Here is a 13,345-nt window from a genome sequence, read left to right as displayed (position 1 = left end):
TATTACGGAACCCTCAGTGTGCGAGCCTAACTCGCACTTGGCTGGTTTTTTTTACTTTATGTAAAGTACCATGTTATTACACTTGACAATGAAAAGACTATTCTGGTGATTTTTAACACACTACCTGTGAAAGCGTCCATCTCTACAAACTACAATTATAAATGTGAAAATTCACTTTCCACGAAAAACCACCTGTTAATTATATCAGAGCATAATAGCTCTAATTTTGATCACAATTTTCAATGTTGCAAACACTAATAAGTACTTACGAAAATTTTAAAATCGCTTTCCATGAAAAATAGCCTGTGAAATCACTGTGTATTTCACCAAATGAAAATAATTTCAAAGTAGCCATGCCCATCTCTGACAGCAATGCATAATCTTCTTTCTATATATAAAAACTAGCTGCCCCGGCGCGAACTTCGTACCGCCTTACAGTCGATTATTTTTTAGGCAATTTTTTTAAATTTTTCTCTCCGTAAGAACCATCCTCGTACTTCAAGGAATATTATAAAAAAAGGTTCAGCTGTTCTTGAGATTTGCGATCAGCAACACATTCAGCGATTCATTTTTATATGAAGATGAATCGCTGAATGTGTTGCTGATCGCAAATCTCAAGAACAGCTGAACCGATTTCGCTAATTCTTTTTTTATAATATTCCTTGAAGTACGAGGATGGTTCTTACTGAGAGAAAAATTTAAAAAAATTGAATCGACTGTTAGGCGGTACGAAGTTCGCCGGGGCAGCTAGTAGATAATAATTATTTGCAGCAAGAATATTATAAATTCAGCCATTCACTACAATTGAGTTAATGGCAGTGAACAATAACGATGGGGTTAGCATATAGGTCACCTATAAAATCCTGTTAATCAGAATTAAAAACAAGTGCGAGTCAGGCTCGCGCAATGAGGGTTCCGTACTACAGTTGTATTTTTTCGTTATTTTGCACGATAATTCAAAAACTATGATGCATAAAAATAAATAAAAATCTGTTTTAGAATGTACAGGTGAAGACCTTTCATATGATACCCCATTTGATATAGTCACTCACTTCGAAAGTTGTAAATACTAGTTCATGACCACAATTTAATTTTTTTTGTGTGATCTTACCCTAAATTCACGGTTTTCAGATTTTTAACCAAATGTCAGCTATAAGATCTACCGACCTGCCAAATTTCATGATTCTAGATCAACGGGAAGTACCCTGTAGGTTTCTTGACAGACAGACAGATAACAAAGTGATCCTATAAGGGTTCCGTTTTTCCTTTTGAGGTACGGAACCCTAAAAACCGTGTTGGAGCTGATGATCAGTAGTGATGTAGCATGTAGCCCAGATGACTTGGACGATCTAGCCAGATGAGCACGCGGTGGCCTTGTGCTTGATACAGGTTTACTTAATTTCAATGTCGACGTCGGCCAAAACAGGCACAATATTTTAGTCTCTATGATCTCACATTGATACGATAAGAATATTAATCAGATGGGTAGGGATCTCAATTATAGTTTTATGAGACCCAATATACTATAGTTGTTTCCACATAATATTTTTTAGCCTTTTTTTTACAAAACCCTAACGGAGTCTTTTACGGCACTTTTATAAATAGGCAACGTACGTAAGCAATTTGCCTCCTTCTAATTCGAATATGAAACACCCTTCCGACATCAGTTTCCCCTCCAATTATAATATGGGTACCTTCAAGTCAAGGGTGAGGCATCTTCATAGGCAAGTGCGTTCCATCTCAAGCTGCATCATCACTTGTTAGTAAGTCTGATTGCAGCCAAGCGCTGAACTATAACTTTTTTTTTGAAAGTTAAGCTCAAGTCAAGATCAAAAAAAAAAGTAGAACAGAACAGTGTGTGCTGCCAGTGATCTTTCTGATGATGGAGCCAGAAGATGATCAGATAACAAACGTAGACCCATACAATTCACATGTCGGAGGTGATTTTTTTTAAATTTTGATTTGTTCCCAGTTCCCACTAATATTATAAAGGCGAAAGTGGCAATGGGCAGGGCACATAGTTCGTAAAACCGATAGACGGTGGGGTCCCAAGGTGCTGGAATGGCGACCTCGCACCGGGAGACGCAGTGTTGGAAGACCCCCTACTAGGTAGACGGACGACATCAGACGAGTCGCAGGAAGCTGCTGGATTCAGGCGGCGCAAGACTGTGGCGGGTGGAAGTCCCTACAAGAGACCTATGTCCAGCTGTGGACGTCTATCGGTTGACGATGATGATGACATCCACGTGGACGAAGTCGCGGGCGGGTATCATCTAGTCTTATTATAATAAGCAGAACCTGGGTAATAACTGGGAATATTCTAGAAGGAATAAGAAGATTGATAGTTTAAAGGGAATACTCACGGATTTCATTTTGTCGGTGGATATTTCGGCGAAGTGGCGACGACTGTGATTGGAATATAAATTTCGCACTTTTATATACAAACACGTCATCCTAGTTTGCATACGTTCGAATGTATGCCTCAGGTCTTTATGTGCATTGTTGTAAAAAGAAGAATAGAATAGAAAAGAAAAAGATTTTTATTCAAAACTAGCTGACACGCCCCGGCTTCGCTCGGGTGAAGCTTAGAAAATTGAGGGGGAAGTTGAATTAAATTTTCTCTCCGTAAGAACCATCCTCGTACTTCAAGGAATATTACAAAAAAAGAATTAGTGAAATCGGTTCAGCGGTTCTCGAGATTTGCGATCAGCAACACATTAAGTGATTCATTTTTATATTATAGAGAAGATAATTGGGTTTCAAAAAATGTTTAAGTAGTATTTTAAGATGAGTTTTTCGTTTAGTATTTACCTCGGAGAGCACGCTAAGCCATCCTGATTATCTAACTAGCTAGCTAGCTGATGCCCGCGACTTAGTCCGCGTGGAATTAGGTTTTTTAAAAATCCCGTGGGAACTGTTTGATTTTGCAGTCAGTGGCTAACTTATATATAATATCTCCCACCCGGCTATACTCACGTGTTTAGTCGACGTTAGCCCGACTAGTTTCAAACCCATCCCGTGTCCTTTTTCAAGGGAGTCAGTTCGCGCACGCGTCGCGGTTAAGACTTAATTTTATTTTAATTTAAGTTACAGTTAAGACTCCCCATTAATATATATCATGATACTATATTTAATGGAAATCATACGATAGTTTAAACGCTAAAATGGCTAATTGTTAATACCTATCTGAATAAAATAAAATAAAAAGTACTCGATTTGATCGCATAGAGAAGGGAAACGTCATGTCTCGTATTTAAATATTACTATGCAAAGGTGTTACAACGTCCGAGAGGTCATCGGAACTGCACGATTTACCATTTAGTGTCACCACATCAATCATCCTATGGTCTGTTCACTTAGACCTTAAATTAAGGTAAGATAGGTAAGGTAATTTAAAACTTAATAGGTACACCCATTAAGTTGTTAAGCAGTAGGTACATTCTGAAAAAGTTTTTTTAAGCATAATAGTTTTTAGTTTACCAACTCTGCAAAATGTCGAAAAAATACGACTGTAGTAGATACGGAACCCTCGGTGCGCAAGTCTGACTCGCACTTGGCCGGTTTTTGTTCTTATTGTCCTACCTACTAGGTATAATAATATTATAAATGTGAAAGTGTGGATGTTTGGATGTTAGCTGAACGGATTTGGATGATTTGGAATGGAGACAGATTATACCCTGGTTTAACACATTGGCTACTTTTTATCCAGGAAAATAAAAGACTTCCCACGGGATTTTTAAAAACCGAAATCCACGCGGATGAAGTCGCGGATATCATCTAGTACGAATATATTTTTTATTTTATTTTATTCGTTTATTTGCAATCAACATCGATACATATCTACAATATTATAATTTTCCATAATAACAGATTAAAAATAAGGCCAAATAGGATTACAATTTTGTTTTACAGATTACTTAAATAGTTATTAATTATAAATTTATACTAGTACGTTTAAAGAGACCAAATAATTTAAGCAAGCTTTACAATATAATAATATGACAATATAAAAGACAATTAACTAGTAAAAATACCTTTTTATTTATTTATTCAGATACAAGTTAGCCCTTGACTGCAATCTCACCTGGTGGTAAGTGATGATGCAGTCTAAGATGATAGCGGGCTAACCTGGAAGGGGTATGGCAGTTTTTATTAAACCCATACCCCTTTGGTTTCTACACGGCATCGTACCGGAACGCTAAATCGGTTGGCGGCACGGCTTTGCCGGTAGGGTGGTAACTAGCCACGGCCGAAGCCTCCCACTAGACCTAGTACCCTATAAATGATTAATTTGATTTATAAAATGATGATTTTTTAAATGAAAGATCTCCAGAGACGGCACACGTGGCAAATTTTGAAGTCGACACTGCAGAGGGCTACCGTGTCTAAGCGAACAGACTTTAACTGCACGTCAGATTCAAGCAGTAGGCGAAGTGAAGAGTACGATTATGTAACACCCGAACGCGCTCAAATTAGCGTGCCGACCTTGGCATTCACTTTCGTGGTGTCTTTAGGCTAGTTGACTAATACGTCCGATACGATCGGTTAACAATGATAATTTCATTTAAAAATCAAGAATATTATAAATTTATTTCATGTTGACCAGTTTGTGAATCCTATAAAAAAATCAGTCAATTGCAAGTCGGACCCTCACACGAAGGGGTCCCTCTCCATCGTACAAGAAATAACACTTTTTAATTTTTTTGTAATTTTTATGACGCCCATTTTGAAATTTTTAGTAACATTTGTTGTTATAGCGGCAATAGAAAAATACATTTTGTGTGAAATTTTTAACTCTTTACCTATTACGGTTCATGGGTTACAGCCCGCTGACAGACGAACGGACTCATAATATCACTTCCTTTTCAAACAAGTAATAAAATAATTAAAAAAAAACAGGACTGCCCTGCCAAAAAAAAGGAAATAAAAAGTTTAAAAAAAAATATTTATAAATGGCACCACACAGCTGACATATTGATTTTTTCTCAAAAAAATTATAGTCAGTGTCACTCGGGATTATGTAAGAATTCTAACGATACCCTGTAAATCCAAACCGGTTCAGGCATTTCGAAGTTATGGAGTTATGAGTTATTTCGAAGATATATTTTCACCACCATAATATTATTATCTTACAAATCTAACAACCAACCATCAAAAAGTGTAATTGATTACCTATTTAGAATAAATATATTTTTTTAAATAAATATACTCACATACACACATGTACCATCCCTGAAACCTTACACTTTTATCGGCAGTCGAGTAAAAATTATGGTCGTCACTGAAACAACAATCGTGTCGGATGCAGTGAATCAGAGGCATCAATCGAAGATGCGCTAGATAATGTAGGCTGCTTGCCTTACAAGACTTGATCCCCCGAAGATGTCTAACGACTTTAAAATAAATCAAATATATGGAGCAGAATTTCGTATAATATGTACATTAAAGATTATACCTATCATTGAGTAGCTGACGCCCGCGACTTCGCCTGCGTGGATTTAAGTTTCGAAAAATACTACGGAAACTTTTTGATTTTCTATGATTAAAATGTCACTAGCCTATGTCACTTGTCAATTAGTCATAAACTCTCTATATTGGTGCAAGAAATCACGTCGACCCGTTCACGTTGCTCCCTTGCGGGGTGATTGCAGGACAAACTAACAAACTGGGACACTTTCGCCTTCATAGTAATTTTATATCCACACTAGCTTATGCCCCCGTGGACCACACAAATTTCAAACCACTGTTTCACCCTTTTAGAGGTTGAATTTTCAAAAGTCATAATCGCTATCTGCATGCCAAATTTCAGCCCGATCCATCCAGTAGTTGAGCTGTGCGTTGATAAATCAGTCAGTCAGTCAGTTAGTCAGCTTTTTCTTTTCTATATAGAAGACAAGTTTAATACCTGACGCAATGGTGCTTATTCTTGCCTTGTTAACCAGCGATCGTAAAACCGGTGATAGCCTAGTGGTTAAGACGCCAGCCTCCTACTAGGGGGTCCAAGGTTCGATCCCGGACACGCATCTCTAACTTTCAAAGTTATGTAAGTAGGTTTTAAGCAATTAAACATCACTTGCTTTATCGGTGAAGGAAAACTTAAACATCGTGTGTGGAAACCTGCATGCCTGAGACTCGAGAGCTCTTTATAATATTCTCAAAGGTGTTTGTTTAGGTCCTATATGTAGTTGCTAGATAATAGCCTGAGACTAACTTGATGATGGAGTGTGGAATCACTCCATCATCAAATTAGGCTCCTATTTGGGATGGGATGTCCAAACGCGTGGGAAGTCTGCACATCAGTATGCGAATATGTGTTTGTTTCTTGGTTTGTTGGTTTGTCCTTCAATCACGTCGCAACGAAGCAACGGATCGACGTGATTTTCTGCATGGGTATAGTTAAAGACCTGGAGAGTGAAATAGGCTACTTTTTATCCCGGGAAATCTGAGATTTCCTACGGGATTTTTATAAACCTAGATCCACGCGCACGAATTCATAAATATGTATATTGGAAACCGTTAGATAACTGGTTTAGGTATTCGGGGTGAAATGAACAGTAACTTTGAATAGTACATACCTATTGTCCAAGCTATATAAACACGGCATTTATAATAATTTGCTATTAATAAGATTCTTTAGATAGATAAGAGATTTGCTATTAATAAGCTGTGATAGCCTAGTGGTTAGGACGTCCGCCTTCTAATCGGAGGTCGGGGGTTAGATCCCGGGCACGCACCTCTAACTTTTCAGAGCTATGTGCGTTTTAATTAATTAAATATCATTTGCTTTAACGGTGCAGGAAAACATCGTGAGGAAACCTGCATGCCTGAGAGTTCTCCATAATGTTCTCAAGGGTATGTGAAGTCTACCAATCCGCACATGGCCAGCGTGGTAGACTATGACCAAAAACCCTTCTCACTCTGAGAGGAGAACCGCGCTCTGTATTGAGCCGGTGATGGGTTGATCATGATGATGATGATGAATAAGATTCTACGACAAACAAAATCCAAATGTCAAAAAATTACTATTCCAAGGATTAACATTAAAATTGTAATGAGTTGGAAGATGAGTAGAGACTGGCTAAGGTCGCGGTGGAATTTACATACTATATGTCGGAGGTTAATATATTTAACCTAATATGTTGAAGAATTTGTATGTTTATGATCAGTATATTTAAAACATGAGGTAAATTGTAAAATGATATCATACTTTAATTTAAAAAATGCGGAATTGAATATATTTATAATAATATGCATATGAGCCTCAATAGCTCAACGGGTACAGGAGTGGACTGAAAACTGAAAGATCGACGGTTCAAACCCCGCCCGTTGCACTATTGTCGTACCTACTCCTAGCACAAGCTTTACGCTTAGTTGGAGAGGAAATGGGAATATTAGTGATTTAACATGACAACATGTTTTGACTTTAAAAAAAAGACAAAACACGGATTTTTTTTATTTTATTTTTTTACCGAACTCATTTTTTGTTATTGTTTGCCATAATGACTTGTAAAAAAAGTCATAAAACGGGAATTTTAAAGTTTGCTTTCTTTTCGTTATGAAACGAAATAATAATTTGAACAATACTTTTTGAAGTCATAATAATATTATTAAATTAGTTTTTTCACTATATTTGTTATTTTAAATTTACTAGTATTGTTCAAGACGTTTCATATAAAAAAAATAACCAATGCTATTTTTGTTCCATGCTGCATGCAACATGAAAAAAACTATTCAAAATTTTACAATAATGACATTATTGCATCATTTACACTATCAAAAATGGTATATAGATACAACTAGCTTATGCTCGCGACTTCGTCCGCGTGGACTACACAAATTTCAAACCCCTATTTCACTCCCTTAGGGGTTGAATTTTCAAAAATCCTTTCTTAGCGGATGCCCACGTCATAATAGCTATCCGCGTGCCAAATTTCAGCCCGATCCGTCCAGTAGTTTGAGCTGTGCGTTGATAGATCAGTCAGTCAGTCACTTTTTCTTTTTATATATTAAGATGGGGTTAATTATGTTGTACCTAATCTCTAAAATTATCTAAATTCAAAGATCTAAAAGGTATAATTTTCCACAGGGAGCCAAGGAAAAGGATAGTATTATATTTCATCATCACGATCGTCCCATTGCCGGTCCACTACTGAGCACGGATATCCTCACACACTGACATGGGTTGAGGCCATAGTCAGCCACGATGGCTACGTGTGGATTGGCCGACTTCACACACCTTTGAGAACACTATGAAGGACTCTCAGGCGTACAGGTTTCTTTGCGATGTTTTCCTTCACCGTTAAAGCTATGTAGTGAAATAATGTTTAAAAGTTCCCGCGGGAACTCTTTAATTTTCCGGGATAAAAAGTGGCCTTTATCACTCTCCAAGTCGAACTTTATCCGTGCAAAAAATCGCACCGATACTTTGCTCTGTTGCAGTGTGTTTGCAGGACAAACCAACAAACAAACAAACTTTCTGATTTATAATATAGGTACTTAGTGATATTGTGGAAGGCCGAATTAGCAAAAATGTGTAAGGAAAAGAAAAATCACATATTAAATTATTAAAACATAATAGTTTATTAACAAAATATACAAAAATCGGAATCGTATCACAGAAATGGATTTAACAGAGGAATAGTTAGGGATAGGTGAGGGGGGGGTGAGTATTTTTGGACTAGATGTTGGGGCTCATTACTTTAGCTTAGGCTTTGGGAATGTGGTCACCGTTGGGCTGGAAACCGTTCTTGTCGGCGAGGTAGGTGACGACGTAAACTACACCATCGGGCCCGGGGTAGGAGTACGCTCCTCGGACTGAGATACCCTCATCTTCAGTACCACGGTCTACGAGCTGTGCGGTTTCCTCTTGCTTGATTCCGTTGGAGGTCTCATAACTGTCAATAAAAGAATTTATTACAGCAGGTAAAATATTGCAGTCAGCATTATCATCATGATCAATCCATCGCTGGCCCACAAGTGGCCATGAGTCTCCTCTCAGATTGAATGAGAAGGGTTTTGGCCATAGTCTCCCACGATGCATTGGCCCAATGCGGATTGGCAGACTTTACACGGCATTCAGAACATTATGGAGAACTCTCAGGGATGCAGGTTTTCTCACGATGTGTTCCTTAACCGTTAAAGCAAGTGATATTTAGATAATTGCTTAAAATGCACACAGCTCATAACTTAAAATTAGAGATGCCCGGATCGAACCACCAACCTCCCAAAAAGTTTTAACCACTAGGTTAATAAATAATGCAATAATGCTATGAAAGTCGAAAAAGTAGGCCAATACCTGCCGAAATGAACTGATTAAAGATGACGCTTGCATAGGGTGGAAAAAAAATCTTTCTTAGTGGATATCCACATTACATAGAGAATCTATAAGCTTTCAATATTTTAGAATCTACTTAAGGATAAGATAATACTTTCGCCGTTCAGTTAACTAGAACTTTATGGCATAAAAAGGAGCATCTTCAAATTATTTGATTGGTTTATGCGTTACGAAATCCTTTGCTCGTGTTACTTAATACTTATATGTTAACATATTGCCGCATCGATACCCGGCAGCGCTGCTAACTTGTTTGATTTATTTCGAAATTATGGAAACTTTCCTCTTCACGACCTCTGTGATCAGTTTAGCTCCAGTTATTAAATAATCTTCATTAAAATGTGTCTTTTTCCATAAGAATTTTTAATCGCAGTTTTAGCGTAATTTAAATTTTTTGTCCAAAAATTGTTTTATATGTGAGTGAATGATATTCATCATCATTTCTTGAAGGGCTCTGCTCTCGCAGTGCTCTGTGAGAAACTTCGAATAAGTAATGAAAAGATCTGGTCCTATGAATACTGGCTGATCAGCGCGCAAATGCAGCTAAACTAAAACCTTTTCTCTATGGTAGAAATCCACTAAAACAATAATTTTCAAAAAAATTCACCTGAGCAAAGGGTGGGTTGGCTGGTCTTGTATTAAGAAAGTAGTTGTAACTTACGCGAAGTTGTATCCTTCAACACCAATGTTGTCGCTGTCGTACTTCACGATAACGGCATCACCATCGGGGTTGACGGGAGCTGCGGCGGCCGCGGCCACGAACAGAGCGAATACGATGAACTGTGGGACAAAACACTTATTATAACCCCTATTCAAATGATCAGGCACTTGACACCTCTCGCTGTGAAGATACACCACGGTAGCCAAGTGTGGATTAGCAGAGTATGAGAAACATGCACCTATGAGAACATTATGGGCAACTCTCAAAAGAGTGAAAGCTTCGCACAACAAATTCCTCAAATGAAAATGAAATCTGATTTAAAAAAAAAAAAAAAGAATAGTAGCCATGTTAAATGACTAATATTCCCCTTTCCTCTCTAACTAAACGTCAAGCTTGTGCTAGGAGTAGGTACGACAATAGTGCAACGGGCGGGGTTTGAACCGTCGACCTTACGGTTTTCAGTCCACTCCTTTACACGTTGAGCTATTGAGGCTCAGAGATTACCAAGAAGCCTTAGAGACTCTCAATAGCACTCTAATTGAGTTTTAAAAAAATCTGTGTTAAAAAATTTCTCAGCCGAAGACATATAAAAGTAAAAACTGTTAATTGTTAAACATGTCACCACCCGTCCTTCTTTCTGGTGCAAAATTTGAGTAAAAAAATATTTCGCAACCAAAATTAATATCATATAAAATTAATATTACTTTTTTCTTTCATCTGCTTCTCATCCGATTACGGCAAAGTCAAAAGGAAGGGTTATAAATTAAAGAAAGATAGAGAGAGAACTGTTGAAACAAATTAATGACCGAAAGACATTATTTAAAAAAGATTGTTAAAATTGATAGCTGTTTTTCAGCAATAAAAAAATTAAAACGGCTTAGTTTATCGGTACAGCAGGGTTGATATTTTTAGGAGAATAGGGCTACCTCTCTAGGTCTGAGAACTAAAGAGCGGTACTTTGCTTAGAGTTAAAACGAGAGTAAAATCTATCCCGTTTTAACCGTATATGAAGTCTGAGCAAAGTCAAAGTTCGGTATAGTCCTCAGCCTTCTGTACATTGTAAGAACTTTCCTTGTCTAAGGAATACAATAGCCAAAAAATATTGATGCTTGTGTAGATATGGCTTATAACATATAGGTATTGTTAGAGAGAAGTGATGTAAGTTCTTGCAATGCGAAGATGCCCGCAAGCAAATCCATGTGGTCCGTTGTTCCGTTGGCACAATTCTTATTATAAAAAAACACTTAAAAAATTCACAATGTGTCACAAACGTACCGATTTCATTTTGAAAGGTGTTGATGTTTGTTATTGCTAAGCAATGGAGAGAATGATGCCCCTCAGTGGAAGATGGCGCTATATATACTGGGGCAGCTCGCAGGCAAGGACGCGTTGTGACATTTGAACTTACAGCCATCTTCGGTCAGCGGTCTTTGTCAAAGGTTCTTCGCTATGTCCGGCTGTGGGTAATGTTCACCCGTTTCAAGGATAACTTATTATTTATTAATTTTATTCATTATTTAGGAATTTATATAATCTTGGCACATTAATGACTTTTATTGTTTTTTTTTTTGGGTGCTTCAAGGCACGAGAAGCGATGTAATAGGTAGGATACGTAAACTTATTACTTTTAGTTCATGCATGGTTTTGTGTTTCTCCCGATACTCGTTCACTAACTAAGTAAATATATTCGGGATAGAAGGTACGGAACTATTAAAAATTTTCAGCAGCTTGTACCTCTAACTTAAACCTACATCATCACCTTAACCTACCGCTATCATAATATATAATAGGCACAGGAGTAAACTTATAACTTTTAGTTTGTGTATGATTTTGAGTTTTTTACAATACTCGTATACCTTGATAGTTTCAGTAGGTAAGTACCTACCTAGATAATTTACACATTTTTGCGGTAGACGTTGGAGCGGTTAAAAAAAATTCAGCAACTTTTATCTCAAACTTAAACCTACATCTTCATCTTCATCATCATCTTAATCTATCGCTGACCCACTCATCATTATGTTCAACCCATTATTGACCCACTACTATACACGAGTCTTCTCTCAGAATGAGAAGGGTCTTAGGTCATAGTCAGCCACGCCGGCCCAGTGCGGATCGGCAGACTTCACGCACCTTTGAAAACATTATGTAGAACTCTCAGGCATACCTACTTCAAAAGTTCAGATCACGATGTCTTCTTTCATCGTTCAAGCAAGTTATATTTACTTAAAACACACACATAGCTCCGGAAAGATAGACCCTGACCTCCTGAATGGACCTCTGCCGACGTCTTAACCACTAGGCCAGCCGACTCTTGAAAACTTCCCGATTGGCGTTCGGGAAACTTTCAGATGTCTCGTTCAGTCTCGTTCAATATTCCTAGGCTTGAAGACCAAAATCTTCGAGCAGTGCATGTTCCCAGGGATGTCTTATAGATCTGAAACGTGGTCGCTATAACTATGGGCCTCATAAGAAAGCTCAGTCACTCAGCGGGCTACGGAGAGAGCTACGCTTGGAGTTTTACTTCGTGATCAAAACACAAATGAAGAGATCCCTGGAAACCAGGACAAACCGATAAAGCTCAGCGGGTTGCGAAACTGAAGTGGCAATGGCCAGGGCATATAGATTAGTTGGAAAAACCCATAGATGTTGGAAACCCAACATGCTAGAATAGCAACCTTGCACCGGAAAACTCAGCGTTGGAATACCCGCCAATAAGTGAAGAGACGATAGTTCCTCTGGTGCTGCAAATGTTCATGGGCGGCGGTAATCACTTAACATCAAGTAGCATCAAACCTGCTCGTTTGCTCGCTATCTCTATTTTAAAAAAAAGACGACATCAAACGAGTCGCAGGGACCTGCTGGATTCAGATGACGCAAGACCGTGGCGTGTGGAAGTCTCTAAAAAAAACCTATGTCCAGCTGTGGACATCTACTGGATGATGATGATGATTTACCTACTCGAACCTAAGAAAGAAAGAAAGAAAGAAGAACCTACAGTAATTTATGTTGATTTAGCTGATACGTGTAGGTCACGAGATGAAATGTTTGAGCACAAAGTGCAATGATTATGTGTTATGAATTATTAATACTCCTTTCACTTATACTATTGAACTCTATGCTTTGATGGTTTAGAAAATATAATCAACTAAGTAAATCTACTTATTATAATTTTATTTTATGATAGACTTGTCTTGACTGATCTAGCAACGCATAGCCTAAACGTTGGGTCCGAAAATTTGAAGTTTTTCCAATAGTCTCATAACTTAACCTACCTTTTATAACATAGGTAGGTAGTCACTAAGAACGGATTTTTTGAAAGTCTATCCTTTAAGAGTCCTTTATTTTCCAAGTCA

General features: G+C 37.8%; 1 protein-coding gene and 1 long non-coding RNA gene across 2 annotated transcripts in view; both read right to left on the bottom strand.

Annotated features, from left to right (window-relative positions):
* Positions 1-4,037: 4,037 nt before the first annotated feature.
* LOC138403142 (uncharacterized) overlaps positions 4,038-13,345 on the bottom strand; it is a 55,021-nt gene continuing 45,713 nt past the window's right edge. The window contains exon 2 of the long non-coding RNA XR_011237421.1: positions 4,038-4,268. This is a non-coding gene — a long non-coding RNA (uncharacterized lncRNA). The remainder of the gene's footprint in view (positions 4,269-13,345) is intronic.
* Positions 8,557-11,318, bottom strand: LOC117986864 (flexible cuticle protein 12-like). The gene is made up of 3 exons (XM_034973786.1): positions 11,268-11,318; positions 9,993-10,111; positions 8,557-8,894 (listed from the first exon to the last, which is right to left on the bottom strand). Exons 1-3 carry the CDS (start codon positions 11,274-11,276, stop codon positions 8,705-8,707), a joined length of 318 nt encoding a protein of 105 aa, XP_034829677.1. The 5' UTR covers positions 11,277-11,318; the 3' UTR covers positions 8,557-8,704.

The sequence above is a fragment of the Maniola hyperantus genome, chromosome 12, assembly GCF_902806685.2.
Source record: "Maniola hyperantus chromosome 12, iAphHyp1.2, whole genome shotgun sequence".
Taxonomy (NCBI): domain Eukaryota; kingdom Metazoa; phylum Arthropoda; class Insecta; order Lepidoptera; family Nymphalidae; genus Maniola; species Maniola hyperantus.
Note: the sequence above shows the minus strand (reverse complement) of the source record. Positions and strands in the feature narration are given on the sequence as shown.

What these genes read in the sequence shown, in the direction of transcription:
- LOC117986864 (XM_034973786.1), bottom strand. An exon ending in GTTGAAGGATACAACTTCGC is followed by an intron (nt 8,895 to 9,992) that starts GTAAGTTACAAC and finishes TTTTATTGACAG; the next exon opens with TTATGAGACCTCCAACGGAA.